This window comes from Cyprinodon variegatus, unplaced genomic scaffold (assembly GCF_000732505.1).
Source record: "Cyprinodon variegatus isolate N-32 unplaced genomic scaffold, C_variegatus-1.0 Scaffold273, whole genome shotgun sequence".
NCBI lineage: Eukaryota > Metazoa > Chordata > Actinopteri > Cyprinodontiformes > Cyprinodontidae > Cyprinodon > Cyprinodon variegatus.
The window spans coordinates 708,847-732,751 of NW_015150726.1; the positions used below are offsets into that span (position 1 = coordinate 708,847).

Genomic DNA, 23,905 nt, shown 5'->3' on the forward strand with positions numbered 1-23,905 from the left:
TTATACACAGCCGATCATTTTAATCCCATATAAACCACAGTCTTTTAAAAAATAAATACATAGAAAATTTCATGTTTTTAAGTACAATATTATGTTACTCCACAGCCCCCCACCATGGGGGGCTGATGCTATGACGAGGGAGGCTGCAGCCCCCGCAGCACCCCCCTTCCCGTGCCACTGCTTTCATTTCATATAGAGGCATCTGGCTGTTTTTTAAAGGTTCCTTTATACTTTTATACTTTAAGTAGTTTTTGGAGAACATACTTTTTCCCTTTTACTTGAGTAAAGAGATCAAGTTGATACTTTTACTAGAGTGTTTTTAACTGCAGTATCTATACTTCTACTTAAGTAACAAATGTGTGTACTTTTGACACCACTGAATTCCTCAAACACGAGAAAGCAGAGAAACAAGTTTAAAGAGTGTAAATAGTTTAGCAAAGCACTGTAATGATAAAAAGGTTTTCTCCTATGCCCGTCCCACACTGACGTGACGTGTTGTCTCCACCTTGTGAACACCGGTCTGCGTACACCTCGCTGTGTGCGACTGACGGACCACCTCTGCGTACGAAGGCCCACATTCCTGCTGCGGCAGGAAGGAGGAGGACAATGCTAGCGCCACAAAAGGACGGGATATTAGCTTGTATTATTGTTAATACTGTTGGTGTTGGTCCAGCTCTCCCATTCACTTTCCTACACTGTGCTTTTGTAACCTCTGCAATCCGCTGTGAAAAGCTGACGAAGACCTTCAGAAAAAAAAAAAAAAAAACCCTGCATATCTATCCCTTTTCTGGCAATGTAAAAGCTGACAAAAAAGGATAGAAAAAAAAAGCCTTGTGGTTATTTTCTCCCAGTGAAAGATTTGCTTTCCATTGTGTGCCTGCTTTTTTTTTCTGCCAAAGCTCTCTTCATACAACGCTTTGTCACGGAGGATTATTGGAGGAGGCTGTCCCCGTCCAGTAATGTTTCTTTCTAAACTGGAAACTAAAAGTTTTTTAATAGTTGTGTGTGTATGTGTGTGATTTTGCCTCTGTTGCGATGTGCTTCAATGCCCAACTATGTTCCAGGAAAGACACCACCGCCTCACTGTTTGACTGCTGCTGGGAAAATATCCTAAGTCACAGAGCATGAATGTTAAAGACAATCTATTTAGGCCTACATTAAACAATGAACAGCCGTTCGCATATGATGGACGCTCCTTTGTGACCACAGCTTATAAAAGTTTTCTTTTAATAACAGTTGAAACTCGTGTCTTTCTCTGCTAATTATTCCACTGTGTCATGATTTTACAAGGCAGCCTAAGGAGCCTGCGTCTGTAAAAACCTGCAGTGGGAGCTGTGTTGCATTGCTTCAAGGAGCCTCTAACAATCCTTAAATGTAAATTTCATATCTCTGGCTTTATTAGATTATTTTGTAAATTCCTAAGCCTGCAGTGGGTTTCCTAGTTGCATTAAATATATTTCTTCAAAGCTTGTTTTAACAGCAATCAACTCTGGCAAATCTGGCGCCATACAAGCCCATTAGCTGTCTTTTTTTGACAAGAAACCTCTCCACGACTTTGGGCCTGGCTGGACTCACCTCACGCCCACTGCTCTATTTTAAGCCTTGAGACAGAGCTCCTAACTCACACCCTTGAGTCGGACCCCAGTCTGTCTGTGTGGGCTGTAGGGCTGGCTTCTGCTCGCTCGAGACATTTACACACGTGCCCTGAGCAGCTCCCGCCAGCTGGTGTAAAGGTAGCAGCTGCGGTAACCTCCCAGGCGGTGAGGTCGTGTTAAACCTCTCTTCAGGATGCTTATTAAACGTGGCCCTCTTATAGGAGGGCTAAGGTGTTTGGCACAGCAAATCCACTGGGTTATGGATGTAGACAACAGTCACTTCCCCAAACTGTTCAGGCTCTATTTTAAGCCTAATGTACACTAGACACGGGCCAGACTGATTACCCTTAGGAAAATACCATAACTTGTAATTACAGAAAAGTTAAATATGTTCACATTTGACGTATTATTATTGGCCCACAGTTGTAATAGTTTCTCTATCAGGAAAATGTCATTGTTCAATAATTTGATGCAAGGGTGTAACAACACAACAATAGGTCATAGCAACATTATCTGGGTGGGCCCCATATAAAGTACAACACGTGATAAAGGTTCAGGATACAGCGACAGTTCCATAAATCGGCCAAGAAAATACAATTATGCAATTCTCAGTAGTATATGTTCACCAATCACACACAGAAAAATAGTGACTGCGCACCCTGAATGGAACCATTGGTGACAGTGCACCACCACATGTTAGTACAACAAGCCATCGGGCTAGTTTGAGCTTCACTGCCCCCCTCCTCAACCACGCTCTCTCCATTCATCTCCTGGTCGCAATCTTTACTCACTGTTGCAGCAACGGCTACCTCTCCGTCTTCGGTTGTTTGAAAGAACGTGTTTATTTTGGGATGTTTTTCTGTTCTTCCAGCAGCTCTTTTTTGATTTTTCTTTTCTGGAATCTGCTTAAGTACCTCTTTTTGGTATCCATCGTCGCTAACACATTGTACTTACCGATTACGGTTTTAATCTACGCTCTGGGTTACCCATAATTAAAAGTTGTAGTGTAAAACATAAAATACTCAAGTACGTCGTTCTTTTAAGATCTTTATTGTGGTTTGAAACACATTATATGAGTCAATTTTTTACCAACCGTCTAATGAACTATACACAGCTTTTAACATAGTTAGTACCACTGTCTGAAATCTGGCATCTGTTGCAGTCAGTATAAATACGGTCCTGTCAGTCACTTCAGTATCAGGTGGGTTTAAGAGAAATTTCTCACACAAACAGACTGTAGTAGCCACGTTTGCTCAGCCATGTCTTTTTTCCAAATACGTCGTTGCCTTTTTTTGGGGGGGCTTTCAGCACAAAATTGTACAAATTGCCAAGGCAGCACGTTTCACTGAGCTTGATATTCCCCTTCTTTTTGTTTGGCTTCCAGATAGATGAGTCAGAGCAGCTCCATCTCACCACAGAGCTAGTCCGACGTGGTTTTTAGTCGTCCGGTGTGAGTAGGTAGATCGCATGAGAACGTCGTGCCGAACAAAAGCAAGTATGTTCTTGAGAGTGGACTCTGTTAACAGCTCCCAGCCAAAAACAACACACTGGGTGAAAAAAGCACATATCCACACAAAAATAGAAAGGAAATTATTGTGTAAAACTAACCTAATTATACAAACATATTTTATTTCAGTTTCATGGTGAGAGTTGGTCAGTTTGACACACCGTACTTCTATGTGAATAAAGATCTGTTAATTTCAGATCAAGGTGGGCTGCTTTTCCTACTTAATGAATGCCACTGAACAACTGGCAACTGGAAACAAATGTCCCTTTCTTGTAAGCAAGAGAAATGTACACACTCTCCACCCATTTGACTGTTTAAGAGCATTAAATGGAGGGTAAGAGATAATTGGCTCGTAAGTAGATAAGTCTGGTTCTTTCTGTGGCTTCTCCCTGAACATAACATTTTGAATTCTTTCTTTTTTTGGTTATTCACCCAAGCCTAAAGTAGACTAAATCTGAAATGGACTTTTCTAGTCACAGTTTTAGACATTGTTTTTCTTGAATCATCCAGTATGTAAACGCTGATGTAATCATATGATAGCAACACAGTAGGAATAGGTTGGATTTCTCAGTGGTCAGACGGCAGGAAGGTGACAAGCTCCATTTTTTCCTTCCTGTCTGTGCTCTGTGTGGTTTGCTCTTACTTTGCCTTTATTACCATAAATCGACAAAGATTGTGGATTTATTATCATTGCTTTTTTAAAGTCTAGTGCTGTTAGGATTGCAAATGTAATAGCTTACCTTTCAAACTATATCCATGTTTCAGATTTCTAAAAGTTTGCTAAACGTCTCCCTGTCACAGATGCTGAGACCTTTGTTTTACTCAATTAAGATAGGTAGAAGAGACTAAGTTGATTTGGACTGGGCGCACAGCATCTAAATTGTGGCTAATCAGATGGCTGGCATACACCAGGCATCCTCTGTCTAACAAAGACAGAAACACACAAACTCAGTGTTACTGATAATCTGGGCGACAGACATGGAGGCGCTGTGGCTCGTCTCCAGGGTTTATATGAACCTTGGGTTCCAGGAAGCAAATGTCTAATGATGGTGGTTCTTTGTTTCATTGCTTTTAGACAATCCATGTCCCCTCTTTATTGAGATACAGGGTAGGATGGATTGAAAGTTGGGGAACTAGATGAATCATTAGGGGTCTTGTAGGGGTCTTTGGGAGAATGACAAAAAGTGATTAAGGTAACATTCAGCTAGCTGTTGTAGAGTCACTGTTAGGTTGCCTGATTCAGCATAACTGCTGATGCGATAGAAAATGCAAAGGCATCAAAAGATCTACTCAAAAAAAGTGTTGACCGGCTCCTCATTTAACAACGAAATTTTAACTTTAATTTATCTTTGGATTAATTCCTTAATTGCTTACGTTCCTTCAAAACAAAAGCATTCATGTCCCTTTAAAATTTGTTTCTCACTCGTAAAACTATTCCCACAGCATGATGCCACTACCATGTTACACTGAGTTCCCAGTACTATGATGTTTTACATGTAACCAGAAATTTATTTTATTTTCCAACAAAGCATTCCTTCTTTCCACCCTTCCATATAAAGCAGATTGGTAGGCTTCAGGGCTAATACTTGTAATGCCAACACATTCTCTAAGGTATTTGTGAGTTCTCCCCAGGTACTCTGGCTTCCTCCCACAGCTCAAAAATCATAAATATTAGGTGAAATTATCTGAATAATGTTCTGTATACCATTATGGTAACTGTACTTTTTCAATAAATGAACCTAGTATTTTATAGGTTCAAAGAGACACAAAATCTTGTTTTTATTAATTCCACTGGTAGTCTGTTTTGATCAAATAGAAATAGAGGCCTGCCTCTAATTCTGGCCTCCTTCCACTAATGACCTTGACCAAGATGTACCTGAGTGAAATAAAGGCCCCGTCCTATATTAGAGGATTTACTGTATTAACCTAAAGGAATATGCATACTATGGTTGTTACAGGTCAGGTACGCCGGTCATTGACCTTGAACAAGGCACCTCACAGTAGAACTGCAGTCTGTGCCTGAACTGACAAATGCAAACAACAAATTTCCCATTGGGATCAGCTTCATATTCATGGTAGGCCACTTGTTTGATTTTAATTATTTTGCTCAGGCTACTCGTAAGCCCACAGCCCGTTGAACGTTGAAAGGGCAATGTTATTGCCATTACTGTTAATACATTATGTAGTAGAAATTTTACTCATTCAGTAATAAAATGTCACAGGGGATACTATGGGGGGATGGTCATTTAAGAAGGGGGATGATTTTTAAGATTTTTTTAAGAAGGGAAACGTCATCCCCCCTCATTTCTAGTACTGTTTACACCTCACCAGATAATTAAATTAAAGTATTCTTATCAATTCAAAATCATCCACTCTGTGAAGGAATGTGTCACTTTCAGCTCAGTGAATTATATCTTGGTACTTAAAATGTGATGCCTTAAAAGTGGGGAGAGGTCACCAAATTCCTGCAGAATCACTTCTAAGAGATCTGCAAACTTGATGAGATTTTCAGATCAGTTGAAAAACTTTCAAAGAGAGCTTCATGGAGTGGGTTTCCATAGCCAATTAGCTTTATTCAGGCTTAACTTCACCGAGTTCAATGCAAAGCATTGAGTTCAGTGGTTTAAAACACCCATCCCCAGCAATGAAAAGCAGCAGATATGTGTTTTCAAAGGAGAAAATTCTTCTTCTTTGTATTTATTAGTGTTGCGCCAATGCCATTTTTTGGCCCTTATACCCGATACCTGGCTGTGCAATATTGGCCGATACCGATACCATACCGATACCATCTGTTTGAAATTTATGTGTGTGTGTGTATATATGAAGAACTAGATACTACTTAGATGTAAAATAATTGCCATCATGGCTTTGTCAAGCTGCTGCCTACTTTTGTGAAGTAGGAAAAAGAGCAATGCAAAGTGAATCCAGTAGAACTCTTTATTGCCTACTTGGAATGGGTGACAATAGACCATTTTGAGAGCCAAAAGTTCTCAAAATTCAGCTATTGTCATCTGCCTGTACTGCACAGCCAGGTATCAGGGCCAAAAAATGGCATTGGCACAACAATAGAATTTATCTTATAGATTTCTGGGATTCGCAGTTGTCAGAAAAACTACAAATACTGTACCTTACTGCTCCAGGCTGAGCTTAGAAAGTCTGGATCACAGGGTTTTGTAGTGTGGGGCTATTTTTGCGGACCATCGATAGGAACTGTTAACTGTTAAGCATGTTAAGAAATTTGGGATAATTTGATGTTCCAACTTTATCTGAACAGAGTGTGAATAGCCTTTTTGTGTTTTAACACGAATTTGTACCTTATGTAATAAGAAAGGTCAGGAAAAAGATGAAAGAGCTGCTTTGGTGTTAAGGAACTTTACAGACCTGTGCTGTCATGGCCTCAACTTGCCAAGATCCTGTGGGACTTACACAGACCATCATCATTGACTGAGCTGACAGAAAAAAAAACATTCTGAAATAGTTTTCACCATTTTCTATAGATATGATCCCTAACCTTGTGGATCAAAGTCACATTAAAATAGCTCTGGTTTGGGACGTGACTCAAGACAGGAATGAATGATATGCCATCTAAATCAAGTCTAGTATTGCAGTAGATGTTTTGTTGGTGCAAATACTATAAAACCCTTCCAATTCCCTTTAAAAACAGAGGATGCCATGTGGTGAAACTCTCATTCTTAGCCATGATCCAGATGCACCTTGATTGTCAATTAACCATGAATATAGTTTTACACTTGTTGACGAATCCCCATATTGCTGTAGAAGTATTTGATGCAAAGGTTCATACACTTTTTCTGCCTCTGACTCTTAATATAACTGTGACCGCTGGTTATCATTGGGGGAAGTGGACAAAAATATAGATAAAAATATAGTCTGGCCCAACCACTGTTGACTCCGACCAATCACAGCGCTGGGGGCGAGACTTTATGATGTGTCACTTAGCGTCAGAACTATCCATTGAAGCTGCGATCAGAACAGAGCCAATGTGAAGATTAAGAACATTCTAGGTAGGACACCTTATATCCTCAAATCTTTTAGGCAAAAGCAGAAATCATTCACTGGAGAGTTTTTCGACCAATTGACATGTTTGACAGAGTACAAAATGACAAAAACAAAGCGGGTCACTCTGTTTATCCCTAGTTAACCCATTGGTTCTAACCAGATGATGCTGACCCCCATGAGTCCTGATATGCTGTGTATATGTCATAATAAAAATTGGCTAAACATAAGACAGTTATTTGTTTTTGTAAATATATGCTATCTATGAATACTTGTATTTTAACTTAAAGGTATAGTGGAGTATTTTCGCTAATTTTTGAAAAGACTCAAAAAAAAAAAAAAAAAAGCACATGCACAAACCTGTATCCGCTGCCGAGAGGGAACGTTGATTATACGTGTATAAAAGCATGCATCAGCCCATTTCTCCTCGTGCACGCCCTGTTTAAAAGTTGCTGTTTGCATCACTCATATAAGCTTACTTTCCAAAAGAAGATTTGCAGCTTTTCTACTGTGTCAGATTCACCACAGGTAAGATAGCTACCTGGAAACGAGCATGTAGGACGGCCTCATGTAAACATATCACCAGAATGATCGACAATTAGGAGGACCACTTATTTTGATGATCCACCTGGAAAAAGAACATCCTCCACTATACTTTTAACAGCTGAGGTTTCATTTCACATCATTTTTCTCCCACTAAACCCACCTTAGGGAATTAGTAGATAATTAAGCAGAGAGGTTTAGTTTTCTGTTTTGAATTAGGAGCAGCTCCCACTGGTGTCCCAGAGGAATTTAAAGGGTTGGGTTGAAATTTCCTTCCTGTTGGGAGTCATTTCGTCAAGCTTTGGATTATGTCTGCCATCCAAAGCACCCTGACCTACTGCTTATTAGGACGTTTTGAAGCCTGTGGCCTGTCATCACTCCCCCTCCTACTGATAGCTGTTTGGGGTGAAGATCCTGTTTACTGGATTTTTAAATCTTCAGAAGTCAGCATTTCCTGTTGTGAGGAAAAAATATCCAAAATGATGGTAGATAATACAGATGAGTGAGGGGAGGGGGTTGTTCATCAAGGGGAGAAGATATAGAGATGCTAGTGTGTGTGTGCTTGGTTGATTAAAGGCTGGGTGGGGGTAGAGCAGCCAGATGCTAGGCCTGCAGCTGGCTGGCTTTGTGGGAGGGGAGCCACAGTAAAAAATCAGCCATGCCAGCGAAGTGGGGCTTAGCCAGACACTGAGAGGAGATAATCCATATTTCATCTGCATCCCCCCCTCTTTCCTCCCAGCCACCTGCGGAGCGTCACAACTCAGACCCCAAGCATGAATAGTGCATGACACAGACAGAAAATTCAAGAAGCGCTAACACTTTATTGTTTAAAAAAGGCACCTTTCTTCATACCCAGCACCTTTGGGAGCTCTGCTGTCTTTTTGAGGGACTCTGTTAGAGAGGTTAAAGTTACTTCACAAACATATGAAAAAAGGTTGAAATAACCCATCACAGTGTAGCTTCCTGCTCAGCTTGGATCAAGCCTTACAAAGCGTTCACACTTCATGTTCTCTGGAGCGTTTTTCTGTTTATCCAACAAACTTCACCATCAAAATTCACACTTGTTGTGAATTAGCCCCATCTTCAAAGATGCCACCTCTAACATCCTTTCACAACATCCTAATTCTGAGGATGTACTGTAGGCTGATTTAGCATTCAGAAACAGGCTTACTTACTAAAACAACATTTCAGATGTCTGGCTAGTTTTAAATATTCATCAACGACTTGTACTTTGAAAGTTAGCTTAAAAGACACTTGTGCTCGCTCAAGCTTACATGGGGACATGCAACTTCAAACCTGTACGACACCAGGCAGCCTTTTCTGGAGCTTTTTAATGATTCTTTCTCCAATTTTGTCAGTTTTTGATGAAAAAAGAAAACAGAACATAATTTTTTTAATGTTTTACAGTATATTATAGATTTTACTGTACTTTAGTTAATCGATCTTTATTTTTTTTGTCTTTTTCATTTTAATGGTGGTGACATAGTAGATTTTTTTTATTGTAGTGGACATGCTATTGTCTCTATCAGCTTTTTTTCTCATCATAAAAAAATTCTCTTTGAGTAGATTTTTAAAAAGTGTGATGAGAGAGAGCTCTAGTTTTGTTTCAGAGTGATGAGAAGTGCATCCTGTCAAATAATCTGGTTGATCAATGGATGTAAGATTTAATGTGTATTTCATAATTAGCTCTGGCTCTTAACTCCTCAGACTGATAGTGACACAGAATCTATCCAGCCTGCTGACTTAGGGTATGTAACAGTATAGTGTCATCTGCATATATGAAGAATGCTGTGGCAGTTAGACTCCAAACCACTCTTGTAAAGGATCTGTATTTCTTTCATGTATTTCGTCTGTGTAGCCCCCAGAACTCCAATAATGTCAAAGTCCAGAGAACACAGCAGGCAGTCTAAAGCTAAAATAAGTTGTTAGAAAATATCCTGTTTTGTGCCGCTCACAGAGAGACGTGTAACCCATCATCTGAAACTCCCAAATACATGTCCATATGAAGGGACAAACGCCAGAAACTTTAATCTCTGAGTGTTTCAAGAGATCTAAAGCTCATTTGGGAGAATTTGCTTTAGATTGTTAGCTGTTGGGGAAAAAACATTGGGAATTCCTCTTTCGAGTTTCCTACCCAAAATCTTTGAGGTATAAAGGCTTTTGCGATGGATTGAGGTCCGTCCTGAGTACCTCAGGTCTTTGGATGTTGTTGAGATTTCATGTCTGGCATAGGGAGCCGCTTCTCCTCAATATCATAAAGAGCCAGCTGAAGTGGCTCGAACATCTGTTCTGGACACCTTCCTCAGGCGGTGTTGTGGGCACATCACACCAGTAACAGGCCCAGGAGACGACCCAAGACACGGTGGAGGGACTTTGACTCCTGGCTGGCCCTGGAACACCTAGAGGATCTGGTCCAGAGAAATCTGACTGTCTCTGCTTAGACTGCTGCCCCTTCTACCCAGATTCAGATCATTAGAAGAGGATGGTGTGTGTTTTAAAACCATCAGATTTAACAGTGAAGCCACATTTCACATCACCCTGAAAAAAGATGACAATGGCTAAATAATAAAGTGGAAGAAAACATGTTAAAGCATACAACAGACGTGAGAAGGAGGTTCCCCCTTTAGCAGAAGAGAAAGCAGATGATATATTTGCAATGAGTGGGACCCAGGGAGCAGAGCAAGAAATTCTAAACTCCATCTTATATAAATTTTATGCAAACTAATGCGAAGGATGTGCTTCTAGCAATGCGGGAGGTGCAATTATGGTGATTACAGCAATGTAACACCTGCGATGCCCAGTGACAGTTGCTCTGGTTGAAAAATCTGAATTTTTCTGTCATGTCGTGTCACGAGAACCAATCGAGGACTGGTAAAGTTTATTTACCTGATCAACCCAGTTATTGTCCAGACTATTATCCAGTTGAAAATTCAATGAAAGTGACATTCATAGATGGTCTTCATCCAATATTACTGAACTTTGGCTATTTTAGAAAAAAATCATACTTTTCAAATTAAGGAAACTAGATAACTATAGGCGGAAAGCACAGTCTTTAGTATGTTCCTCATCTGGGATCTTTGTTGCATTTGCAGCAAAGTGACAGGAAAATACAGTAGTAGCCATTAAAGATTTCCCCACTATCCTTGTTGGGGCCTTGGCTGGTCCCCTACGATTCATTTTTAGTCATCAATCTTTGTACTAAAATATTCTTTCTGTCATGATTTGTGGACATTAAGATCTAACGAGAAGTGTCATCTCCTGGTCAGACCCTGTAATTCAGTGAAAGGGTGGAATCAGAGTAAAAAGATATGCATGCCCAGGAGAAGGACCAGAGCTTGTAAGTTGGAGGGGATTTTGCTGGGAGTTGCAGGGAAGTGGGCTGCCGTTCGGGTGGCTTTTGACTGGGAAACGCCATTCTGATTGGCTGCTACTGTAGAAGGAGTACAGCTCCACATAGTGAATGTTATTAGTACTAGTAAAAGTAAAGCAAATGCTACAGTGATGTACTGTTATATAGAGATGAATTGCCCTGAGTGTAAGAAGACATTTTTTTTGCGATCCGTTTTAGAACTGTGTTTCCCAATGGGTCCAAAGCAGTCCATTCCATCATTTACCATCTCACACCAACATGTTTACCTATTTTGTGCTCTGTAAAGCCTTTAGAGGAGAGCAGAGGAAAACTGATGAAATATCACATTTCCTTTATCTGACAAAAAATAAATAATAAATAAAAGTCAGGGGGCTGTAGCTCAGACCCCCCCTCCTCCTCAGATAGATTTATCTTGCTACACAATGGCTCCTTTATAAGACACATATACATCCAGGCTCACCTTATCGCCTGACCCACCGAAGGTTAGCCGTAAATCAGCTGGGATTTCTCCAAAGGAAAGTTCTTGCAGCTTTCAGGCAGCGGCTGTGGCTCGCAAAATGAGCCTTATTTTTTACCGGCCGGTTGGCATGAAGCCGTAAAAATATCCCGGCAGAAGCTTTAATCTCATCTGACCGATGGCATGTTTGAAGAGCGGTTGCAGTTATAGTGATGGACTGCGTTAGCTCTACAGGGTACTATCTATACGTAGAGGTTCCAAAGCTGTAGGGTTTCAGAGCTTCTTCAGCAGAATATCAAGTCTTCACGTCAACGTGAGTTGCTTTAGCTCCAGAATATCCTAATAATGAAGATGCATTCAAGTGACTTCACCAGAAGGTTTTTCTGGCACCCGTTGCTTCTGAAAGTACAGGACTCAATGTGATACAGTTTTAGAATACAGTGTTTTTATGTTAGGTTGTTTTAGTACTCAAATATTCTGGCACTAAAGAAGCAACAGATTACTCCACCACAGCCCAGAACTTAAAGCTTATATGGAGAGAAAAAATGTATGTTATGCCAATAAAATCTGCAACAAGCTTTTCTGCTTTCTACTCAACAGACCCAGAAATTAGGTCTGCAATGTTGGAATGGAAGGGGGGTAAATATTCGCTAAATGAGAGACCCAGAGGGCTGGATTCGCAGAATAAAAGGGTGTCAAGGGGACAATAAACGTTCCATTCGTAGTCTGAGAGGAAGTGAAGCATATGTCCTCTTTCCAGCTCTCTACATCTCCTGCAGACCTGACATGTACTTAGCTTCTGGCAGAGCCCGTCTCACCCCCACCCCCATCACTCACCAGTCTTCTGACAAAATCATGCTGACAGGGATCCAGAGGCTAAGAGGAGGGGCGCCGCAAACAAGCTACCCTGTGGGAACCCAGAGTTAAACCATCACAGCCAGCCCACCCCTTTACCCGCACTCCACCCACCACCCGCCGACTGCTCCAGGCTGCCCCCGGTTTTCGTCCTAGCCGCCGAGTTCTTCTTTTACCCGCTTCCTATGGCCGCACTCGCTTTCCAAACAATCAAACCTTGACTGTGGGCGCTGACCCCTGATTTAGTTCGCTCGCCGAGCTCCAGTGATTTCTCCCTCTTTGTTTTCATTCATTATGCGCCTTCTTTTCTTTGTCTCGTTGGCCACTTGCTGAAAAACCTGCACAACTTATTTCTTCACCCATTGCTCCAATTTGCTGACTGCTGCCTTTAAACTCCGTGGTTAAAGTGAATCTCTGGATCTTTGACTCCCAAACTGATTCCTGGCCGTATATTACGAGGAAAACATATGTGGTATGTGGCTCCATGTGTGCGAGAGGACTTGTGTGTATGGTGAGTAATTGGGGGCATATGTTAGAAATTACCCAAGGTTTCAAAACATCTCCTGGCCAATTTGCATGGGAATATCAGTCTTTCCAGAGATTAAGGTTGGTGTTGAATGTTGCCATGGGTTCCACGGGGGATTCAGCTTGACACTAGATAGCCCACTCCGAGTGGGAAAATGCACTTGGCGATGCCCTGTCGAGAAGCAATCATGTCTGAGTCTGTCAGGACATGGCTAAGTTTTGTCCTGTATCTAGGCGCTGGTGCAAAAAGGAACAAAAGGGCACATCAGCAGAGGGTGACACATAGGCAGAGGTGGGGAGGGTGAGGGGGGATTTCGGGAAAGAGGTAGAAAAACCATTCACAGGGCGAGGGGAAATAATGGAAGGGTCTGAAACCAAGAGACCAAGCGTGAAAGACATGAGAATGGAAGTGCAGATTTGGCTGGAGATCAGTCATCAGAGGAGAGATTAAGCTGCTAGCATCATCAGGACATCATCCTTTCTTGTAATTTCTTTTTCACTTTGCTTTTTGTATAATTGAATCATGCCCACTCATACCCATGTGATGCAGTTTTACCATACATTTTTGAGAATCCTATGGAATATAATTGGGACTACTTATCAGCTGAGAATTACTTGCCCTGATAAAAAAGTACAGAAGTTAATTCAGTTCAATTTAGTTTTATTTATAAAGCAGCATTTCACAGCACACATCATCTAAAAACACTTGACAGCGACAATTCTATCAGATCCTACAATTACAAATCTATTAGTAATAAACATATCTATTGATTCATTTATCATTTTATATTTAGAAATCAATCAATCTCAAACATCATATGATAGTTTACTAACATGCCTAAATGACAAACTTTATTTTTCCGCAAATTTTAAACACATTGTAAATTGCTAAAACCTGAAAAAAAAGAATGTCAGTAATGCAACTTCTACATTTCTGAAGAGATTATATTTACAGACAAAGAGGGTTTTTCATCAATATTCAATAATAATATATAATAATATTCAATTAGTTCAGTATAGTTATAATTTATAATTTATTTGAATTGTTCTTTTAGCAAATTTCATGTTTTTGAGTTCAATTCCTAAACTGAGAAGTACAAGGGGCATTCAATAAGTAATACCCCTGGCCTACGGTACTTCCAGATGTTTGATCGAGCTGAAATTTTGCATGTGAAATATTTTCAATCTCTAGATTAAATAACAAATTACAGTTCTGCACTAATTGCGGTTTCTGATTTACTGGTGTTTAAACTAAGTCGAGTCTGTGTTTTTGCATTTCAAAGGACAAACACAACAGGACACTTTTGATCAAATGAAAGTAATTTATAGTGATAATGTCCCATAATATAACCTTGTAAAACATTTTGCAAGGTCATATAATGGGCATCATCACCATAAGTTACTTTAAATCCATCAAAAGTCTCCCGCGGTTTGAGTCCTTTCCAATAGAAAAACCGGATCACTGCTCGACCCTCAACAGGCTCCATTTCAGACTTTACTTAGTTCAAACACCTGTAAATCAGAAACCACAATTAGTTCAGAGCTGTAATTTGCTACTTAATCTGTAGAGATTTAGATAACGTCACATACTAAATTTCAGCTGGATCAAATATCTGGAAGTGTGTCAGGGGCACTACTTATTGAACGCCCCTCGTATGTCAGTAAATAATTGACCCAATAGTTCCAGCGCTAACAGCCACATTTCCTAACACAGGACTCGAAGTTTTCAGCTGTTAAAGCGGGTATGAAACTTCCCCTGCTGAGTATGATTAGACAAACATTCATTAAGAACAGTTGTTGATGAAGTCAGAATTCTGCTAAAAGGCAAATAAATGTTAAATACTCATATTGCACCCCTGTGGAGCAATGACAATAAAGAATTCTGATTCTGATTCTGATATAAGCACTTTTATTGAATGCACATGCATGTAAACTGCCCTCCATGTGCATTTTAAATATTTTATGCATGCAGATATAATACTCTGAGGCCACCAATGCATAACATTAACCTAAAGATGCTCTGCTAACTTTACTAGCAGCCAGGAAGGAAAAAATACTCGCTGAAGAGGCAGGATCATCTGAAACATAGTCAATCACAGGCAGTTTCCTCCCTCAAAGTGACATCAGAAATAAACCTACAGAAAGGGATCAAAAAGCAAGGAGGAACAAATCTACAGATGAATAAAAAGCAGCCCACCAGTGCAGAGGAGCATGCAGTCGTGTGTGATATATATTGGAGGCCTCATTGTAAAGAATTTCCATGGATAAAATGTACATGCGTGTGTTTTAAATAAAGCTGCTTGTCTTTATTACGCATGTGCCCTTTTGTCAGAATTCTGACTAACATAGTTGTTTGGCAGATTTTAAGACTACAAAGGTAGAAATGGTTTAGGGGCAAATGACTGACACCTGGTACTTGGTACGTAAACACTGTGCCAGCTATAGTTGGAACTGTTATGGGGAACCTTTGCTCTGGTTGTAACTGAGACTGGACCTGGCATTGACCTTGGATTTATCTGCACGCAGCCCACTCCTCCTCTTTCACCCTTGGAGAGCACACTGTTTTGGCTGCCTGCCATCTATTATCATCCCCTTCCTCTTTCTTGGCGTTCTTTCTTCCCCTGCTCCATCCCACAAATGAGCTCTGTGTTGAGTCTGTGGATCATGTGGCCACGGTTCACGTTTGCTTTTTCACCCCGGTGCACTGCATTCTCACGCTCTGCCTCGTCTCTTTCATTCTCGCTGGAGCTTAATCACGTTATTCTCTGCTGCCGAGAACTGCTGGTAGGGCAGGTGGTTGTAACAGAAGGGGCTGCTGGGAAATTGCACCTCCCAATGTTTGCAGGGCGATCCTTACTTAAGAATACATTTTGTAAGAGGCATGTAATGATTGTTGGCGTGGCTCCGGAGAGAAATCCTGTTAGTTTCTGCAGAGGGGTCAGACTAAGGCTGAGCACGTTGTATGTGAGCGCATTTGGACAGGAAGATAACTCTGATCACACCAGAATGGTTTGACCAGGTGGTGATCTGACAGATTGTACCGTCTGAAACTGAAGAACCCGAGTCCCCCTCCTGCTGTGTTCAGACTGAGACGTACAGATCTAATTTTTGCTTTCGTGTGGGAGTGAGTGGGAAACGTCTGCTGTAGTTTGCAATTGGAAACATGGGTCTCTGTTTCTATGGACTATATACTGTGGAAGACTGGGCACTGAACTCAGTATCTCTGGTTTATGAAATAAAACTTATGCATATTAATTGTATGTTTTTAATTTTTTCTAAATTTTTTCCCTGACCTACCTTATTTTGTTGTATCCTATAAACTGAAATATTTGGCAGACATTTTTTTAGACTTCACTTTAATTTTCTTAAATTTAATTTGTGATGCAGAAAGTGTTTTTCTGGTTGATTGTAATCATCATACTGCATATTTTAAAAGCGACCTTGTGATCCCATTTCACATTCATTTTTAAGTGCTGAAAATGCAAATATCCACTGCCTGTAATTTTTCTGACTAAGCGGCTTCAGACTAAAGGTCCATGAAAACACCTTTGGGCTTTTCAAGGACAAGGAGCCAATCTCTATCTTTTCTGCAGGGGCCCTCTGTTGCTTTAACAAATCACACTATTGTTTTTACTGTATTTAAAATGAGGATATTAAAAAAGATAGTTTAAAATGTTTTATTGATAATTGGATATTAAATAAGCTGAAACAGAGAGAAAAATCTCTTAATAGTCTTAATAAAATAAGTACAGATCTTCTACTTGGTTTTATGAAACCAAAAATGATTGATTAATAGTGGCATAACATATAAAATCAACTTTTTTATCCTTTACATATGTTTTTTTGGGTGCTTGGAGTCTCTTTGAGTGCAGAGCAGTCGAGTTTACTCTGGGTGAATATCTTTTATTCTGTTGGGCTTATTTTTTTTTTATCTCTTGCTTTCCTCTATTCTCCATTTCACTTTTTGATCTGTTCCCTCACAGCATTTTATAAACAAGGTCATAGATCTCCAGCCTACAGATTTTGCAGATCCACAATTTTTGTTTCTGGCAGAAAATTATTTATAGTCCAATCTCAAGCATATGGTTAAGTAAAAATGTAAATAGACACACACAATTCCTTCCACTGTTCCTCAGTTTTCCCACTGCTATAATAATAATAATCATCGTATCTCTTCCTCAAACTATAAAGATGACTAAACGGGATGCAGTGGAAAGTTTTAAGGAGGGCAGACCAAAGCATTGCAGCTCCACTTTATAAAGATCTTGATTTAATGAGTGAACTGTAAAAAAGAAGAATTTAAAAGCATTAGATCTCCCCTTTTAAGAGGTGGTTGTTACAAACAACAGAAATGTATTACAATTTTTTTACTATTAAACTTAACATCCATCCATCCATTTTCTTCCACTTATCCGGGGCCGGATCGTGGAGGCAGGAGTCTAAGCAAAGATGCTCAGACTACTCGATCCACGCACACCTTTCTAGCTTCTCTGGGGGGACCCCGAGGCAACACCAGGCCAGCGAAGAGACAAAGTCCCTCCAGCGTGTCCTGGGCCTTCCACCAGGCCTCCTTCTAATGGGAAATACCTGGAACACCTCCTGAGGAATCCCACCAGGAGGCATCCGAAACAGATGCCTAAGCCACCTCAGCTGGCTACTTTCGACGTGGAGGAGCAACGACTCTACTTGGAGCTTCTCCTGGATAACTGAGCTCCTCACCCCATCTCCAAGAGTGTGCCTAGCCACCCTGTGAAGGAAACTCATTTCGGCTGCTTGTATTCGCAATCTTTTCCTTTGGGTCATTACCTAGATGTCATCACCATAGGTGAGGGTGGGAAAGTAGACAGATCGGCAAATCGTGAGCTCCAGCCCCCGACTCAGCTCCCTCTTCACCACGACAGTCTTATAGAGCGACCACATGGCTGCACCGATCCGTCTATCAATCTCACGCTCCATCCGTCCCTCACTATTAACTATTAGCATCATTTAATATAACTTTTCTACATAGAAAATATCTTTTAAAGAAAATCACTGAGGCATTTTAACCTTATTCTAACTAGCTTTGACAATGTGGTTTCGTCTTTCCAGTATAATTGAAATATGTTGCCATTTTTAGGACATAAAGTTCGCCCTGTCTCAAACCCCTTTTGTCTCATTCAAATACATGCGTAAAAATTGCAGTATAAAATCTTACAATTCATAGCAGTTTTCAGCTTACCTTCATCCTCAGTGTAACCGTTTCTATTGATATTGGTAGTAATTGTATATATTTTACATAATTTAGTCACATTTAGAATGCCCTCTACGTTAAATAATATCTATCTGGGATGAATTACAGCCTACCACCAGAACACATAATGGATCCAGCATTCACATTGTTGTGTTTTATGAGCAGAGAGGAGGCAGTGAGAGCTTTTAATTAGCTTTATGCTATTTCAAGTTCAGAGCTCTTCATACCTGGATGAGACTCTGATTGTAAAGTTGTGCTGTAATGATGCATACATCATTGTGTTGTTGCTTCTCTGAGTGTAATCAGACCTGTATATTGTATAGTATACTCTTGCATACAATGCTTGTAGTCGTATAGATCTGATGATCCATTAAACACTGAACACAGACAAACAAGACCATCCAGCTAAGTGTTTATTTCTTAGCCATTAGCGGCTTGGCAGATAGCTAGCAGGAGCTGGAGGCCAAGGCGGCTGGTATTTTAGAGTGCAGACAAAACTTGACAAAGGTGTTTATTGTACTGCTGTTAAGTATAAAGTAGAGCTACATTTAACACTTGGTCCTTATTAGTGGTTCAGTGCAACATGGAGGTCAACCCTCCTGAGCACAGTCCAAGTCAGAAACAACTCAAAGACCCAGCTGTCGTTTTCCTGGGTTGTGCCTGGGTCAGGAGTTTGTTGTGGCCTTTGAAATTAGAATATAAAATGTCTATTTTTAAAACTTATTGGACAAATTGAATTTTTCTAGCTCTTGGCATTTTTCACTCAGAAGATGATTATTGTGATTACATTACTTCCAAGAACTGCGTTTGAAAAAAAAATGTTGATTCTTATCAAATGTTTCTGTAAAATTTAGCAGTATATTCATATTAAAACACAGCTAACATGTAGATTTTCTTCCCTGGTACACTAGGTAACAAGTGTTCTGTGACTTCTCTGACAAGGGAAACCATGACCCTTTATCAGGGAAATGATTGGTGTCAACGTGGCGGTGGAGGCTGGTTGAGGACCCAAATGCAGAGATGAGGGAGGCAGAGATAAGTTCTTGTAGTTTTAATTAAGTAAACTGTAATAGAAACAAAATCCAGGAATCAAACCCCAAAAAACCAGGAGACGCCTAGAGGAAACACAGATGGGGAGCCAAATAACAACAAGAACCAGCTATCTAGAAATGCACAGGGGGAGTGTATATAAGAGACAGAGCAAAGACTGTGGTAATCAACTGATATGGAGCAGGCGTGGATGGAAGTGGCTAGAAGGGAGCTGGAGGAAAGGAGACAGGCACATGGGGGCAGTAGAGAGTAAATAAAGGCTGCTTAAATATAATACAAAATGGAAAATAAATAAAAGATCAACAACAAAAAAAAAAAATAAATACTTAGATAAATGAAACTCCAAGTCCAAAAGGGGAAAACCATAACAATTGGATATTATATTTTAACTCTTAAACTGATAAAACAATGTTTTTTATGTACTAGCTCAGTGAACACATTCTGCCATGAAAGACAAATTTTTGTTTAAAATGCCATTCATTGCAAACTTGACAATTTTTTGATAAACCTATGAATATCCTTTACATTATTAAAACCTTGATCCTTATTGATCAAGATCAAGCCAATAGAGCAGAGGTCACGGATTATCGGACCATGTAATTTAAGAGGCAAGTAGCGGACCTGCTGGCAAATCCGGACCAAACCTGATTTAAAACATTGATAAATTACCACATGTTGTCCAACGGCACTGTCTAACTTCGCTTGTGCCTCTTCTCCTGTTAACATGGTAAAGCCGTCTGAGCATCCAGGACCAGGCTACACATGATACAAATTAGCCAATGAGCTGCTGTCAGTCTGGGTCGCTGCTGCTGCCACTTTTAGACACAGCAGGCAAACCTGTGGCAAGCTGGGCGATGGGAAAGAAGGAGAAGATGATGAGAAAAAGTGAAAGAAAGTGTGGAACGTTGGAAGAACTGCGGTGATTTGGTTACAAAAAAGTGCAACATTGTGCTCAAAAATGACCCTGCACATTTTGAGTATGTATGGCTCAACCTACTGGTTCTGATTCCCCATCATGAACAGAATCAAAAATAAATATTGATCCAGGCTCAAAATGAGCACCTTGATATGTGCTTGAGAAAGGCTTTGTGTCCAATCAAACCCAGGTTTAAAGCCTTGCAGGGCAGCATAAAGCCCACTGCTCTCATTAAGGCAGAAAAAAGAAATGGTCAGTTCAGGTGTTTTATAAAATATGTGAATCAAGAAATTTGTCTATATACCAAAATGAAAGATTGTTGTTCTTTACTTAAAAAAAAAAACACTTTAGATTTTAAAATGGAAAAAATTTCTAGATTTTTAAATTGTTTTTTTTATAAAAAAAAAAAATCAATGTATAACAAATTTTGTTTCAGTGTTACATTCTGTTTAAAGTAATAGATAATAATTAAAAATGTCTCCGGACCTTTACTGGTTGATGATTTTCTTTATTCGGACCCCACTGATTTTTTAATTGGTTACTCCTGCGCAATAGACTAACAGCAAAGGTCTTTGAAAAGAAATGTAAAAAAAAAAAAAAAAAAAGTCAGGTAATTAAAACTGCCCCCCTCTTACTCTATTTTGCTGTCCTGTAAACGTTTAATGGACGGTACTGTTCGTACTTTCTGACCCGTCCTGCAATCATGGCTCCTTCTCCAAAGTCCAACAGAAGTTTTTCTTTGACTCTTCCTCAGAGAAGCTCCTTATCTGCCTTCTATCGCTCGCTTTTCTCTCTCTTTCTCTATTCTCAGACAACATTGAGCAGCTTATTGAACACAGATGATGAATGAGGGTGGACTGATACCCGATAGCTGGTTGGTGCTAATTGACACCACTGTATCACTTAATCTGCTGCCTTTGTATTCCTGGTTGTCCTCATTTTTTCCCTTTTCTGCACTGAAAGGGTCTAATGATGAGCTACTTTGGCTAAGCTGAATACCTGTTCATTATCTATTGTATTAGGAGAATTCTCTGAGTCTCTTGTCAAGGGTCGCGTCTTTGGAGGAATCTTTTCTTGAGGTTATTTATACTATGAGGACGTACACATTGTTCAGGATAGTCTGTCTTTGATTATATATTCCGATCTCTTTGGACTTCGACAAACATGCACATAAATGTTAATCTGTAAGTCTTCATGGTTTATGAAATTGCTCTAAGTCTATTTCAAATTTTCCAAATCATATCCTTATATTGTACAATGCTTTAACATTGAATCTCTTCCTACCTTTTTGTACCATAATGTGTTTTCTCTCGTCTTTGCTTAACACTTTTCTTTTTTTCACCTGTTCTTATCCTGTATAATCTTTTAGGAAGAATTTTCAAGGCTCTTTCATTAGACTGAAACATAAAATCAGAGCAAGGTTTTTATTATTTCCTAAAGTGAAAGAGTAAATTAAGAATTTTGCCTTCTTCTTTTCCTCTGCTCATTATTCATCTGGTATATATTTAATTAATATATATCCTTTTCCTAGCCTTGGTGCCATTCCGAACTTAGTCCCGCCCACACAGTTTGAGGTCGGGAAGTTCGGTCTGGCATTGCTCAATAGTAGCGTGAGTATGCTCGCACAATATCTGGCGGGCCAATCAAATTGTCAGGGCGGGCTTTATACGATGATGGACAGATGATCAACAGTAACGTAATCAACCACGTCACCAAAGCGTGGGTGACAACAACAATGGCTGCCGCTGGAGCGTTGAGGTGTGTAGATTCTGCTATTAGGTCTGTTCTAGAAGATATCGACAGCAAATTAATTTTAAAAGAGGAACAGAGAAACGCGATCTAGGCTCATCTTCTTATTCTAGGGGTGCAACTGCACGCTTTGATTTTTGTTGACAACAACTATGCGTCGCTTAACATAGCACTCCGTTGCTCTTATTGGTTGTAGGTCTATCCAATTGAGTGCAGAGGCATTTTTTTCCCTGGTTCGTTCGAAACACGCCCCATAATCACAGCTCTATGGAGCAGTATCAGACTCATATTCTGACTATCGTTTTCCAGCCATCCCCGTTGAAAAATGCAGCAGTGCTTTAACTCTATTTTAGACAGATCTAGATGTTTTTTTTTATGTCGACCTCTTTGAAACCTCTCTGACCAGCTTCCATCTTGTCTTGATACCAGTTTGGGAGTAATTTCCAGTTCATGTAATGATAACTGTGTGTACTTCGGTACTGCATATATAACACGCATTGTACTTTTTGGTATTATGCTCTGACTGATTCTTTTTACCGTAAGTTAAATTCCTGAAGATCCTCAGAAGAAGATCTATAAACTATGGATCTGTCTAAAAAATCAACAGAGCAAACGTCAGATGCACCATACTAACATAACTGAGGTTACTACCTGGTTATTCTAATTCTCCATAATTGATGTCAGTCTTCGAACCAAGAAGGCTGTAGGTTGAGTTGCCAAATACAGTCCTTATGTTTACCATTAATTTAAGATGGGAAAAAAATGATTCCTCAGTAACCAATGGATGGTGTTTGAGTCATGATGCAGCTGATTTAAAATGGAATTTTTGTTAGAAGTTTCCTTTTGCATAGAAATGTTTTTTTTTTCCCAAAAATTTGCATGGGCGTGAAACCTTCTCCCCTTCCTTTATTAAACGCCTCCCTCTATACCCTTTATTCCACTTTATCATTCCTCTCTCAGAAATCCACCATTAACTCACTGTGCTCCGTCTCCTCTGCCCTTGACTGCTTTCTTGAGTCTCCTTGACTCACAATCAGCCCCGTTTTCCCCTGTGACTGGTAAAAAGCGGTACTAGCCCACAGCCAGACGCCTTTTAATCATTTATTTAGGGGCTGTAATGTCAGGTTCGACTCCAGTCTCTCACCTAGTGCCCATGGAGACCAGGGGGAGGGAAGAGGGGAAATGAACGAGAGATGCAGCTTTAAGTATTTCCTTATTTTTGCAAGCAAAGAACATTTATTATGGAAATAAAAAAAAGAATCACATTTTGTAAGTTCAATTTGGAAGAAAATGCAATGCAAGTAAAATAAAATGCAAGTAAAATAAAAAAGATTTTGAAAGTAACTTAACTGTTTTCTCAGGTTTAGTTAAAAACAACAATCTTTATTTTTTTTCTTTTATTTTTCAAATTTATTTGAAGATTTTATATAAATTTTTTTTATTTCAGTTTCTCAGACTGAGTTTTACAAATTGCATTGTTTTCAAATTGCGTTGCACAGATTTCATTCTCTTCTCTTCTGATGCGAGATTTTGTCTTTACTGTTAGCCTGCATGGACATTAGCAACAGAATTTTTATTGGTCGCTGCGTGCGTCAAATATGAGTGCTTAAAGTAAAGAGAACATGATCTTTTAAATACAATTAGAAAATAATGCAATTCCTAGTCTGAAAAATTAAACTAAAAACATAGGACAAATATATTACTTTATTAGTAAACGACATTAAATATTAGTAAAAAAGTTTTTTTTTATAAAATTTTAAAAATGAATATGAAGAAAAGTGAAAAAAAAATATTTGCAAACAGCAAAGTTACTATTAAAAGTTGTTCTAATTGAAATTATTTTCAAAATTTCATTTTTGATTTCCCTTATTTTTTAAATTAGAATTTAAGAATTTTTTTTTTTTTTTTTATTGTTTCGGGTTCTCTGCTTGCAACAATAATGCAACAAAATCCACTCGTTAAGCTTGGCTGAAGAAAGCAGTTTGTCAGGAACCTCCAGTTCTTCATATTCATGGCTTTTCCTGGAATAATTTACCTTAAACCAATGTATGATCCACCTTTGTGGATTACACCTCCTCTGGGTTTGCACAATTA

General features: G+C 39.5%; 1 protein-coding gene across 10 annotated transcripts in view; it reads left to right on the forward strand.

Moving 5' to 3' along the window:
• The window catches only part of arvcf (armadillo repeat gene deleted in velocardiofacial syndrome), a 356,942-nt gene that overhangs the window by 204,287 nt on the left and 128,750 nt on the right, over positions 1-23,905 (forward strand). The window contains exon 1 of one of the 10 annotated variants that reach the window (XM_015383021.1): positions 12,468-12,852. The exons of 8 other annotated variants lie outside the window; for them this stretch is intronic. In XM_015383021.1, the coding sequence (XP_015238507.1) occupies positions 12,826-12,852 (27 nt within the window). In that variant the 5' untranslated portion in view covers positions 12,468-12,825. Of the gene's footprint in view, positions 1-12,467; positions 12,853-23,905 lie in introns of those variants that run through there. One more of the 10 variants, XM_015383026.1, reaches the window with a different exon arrangement.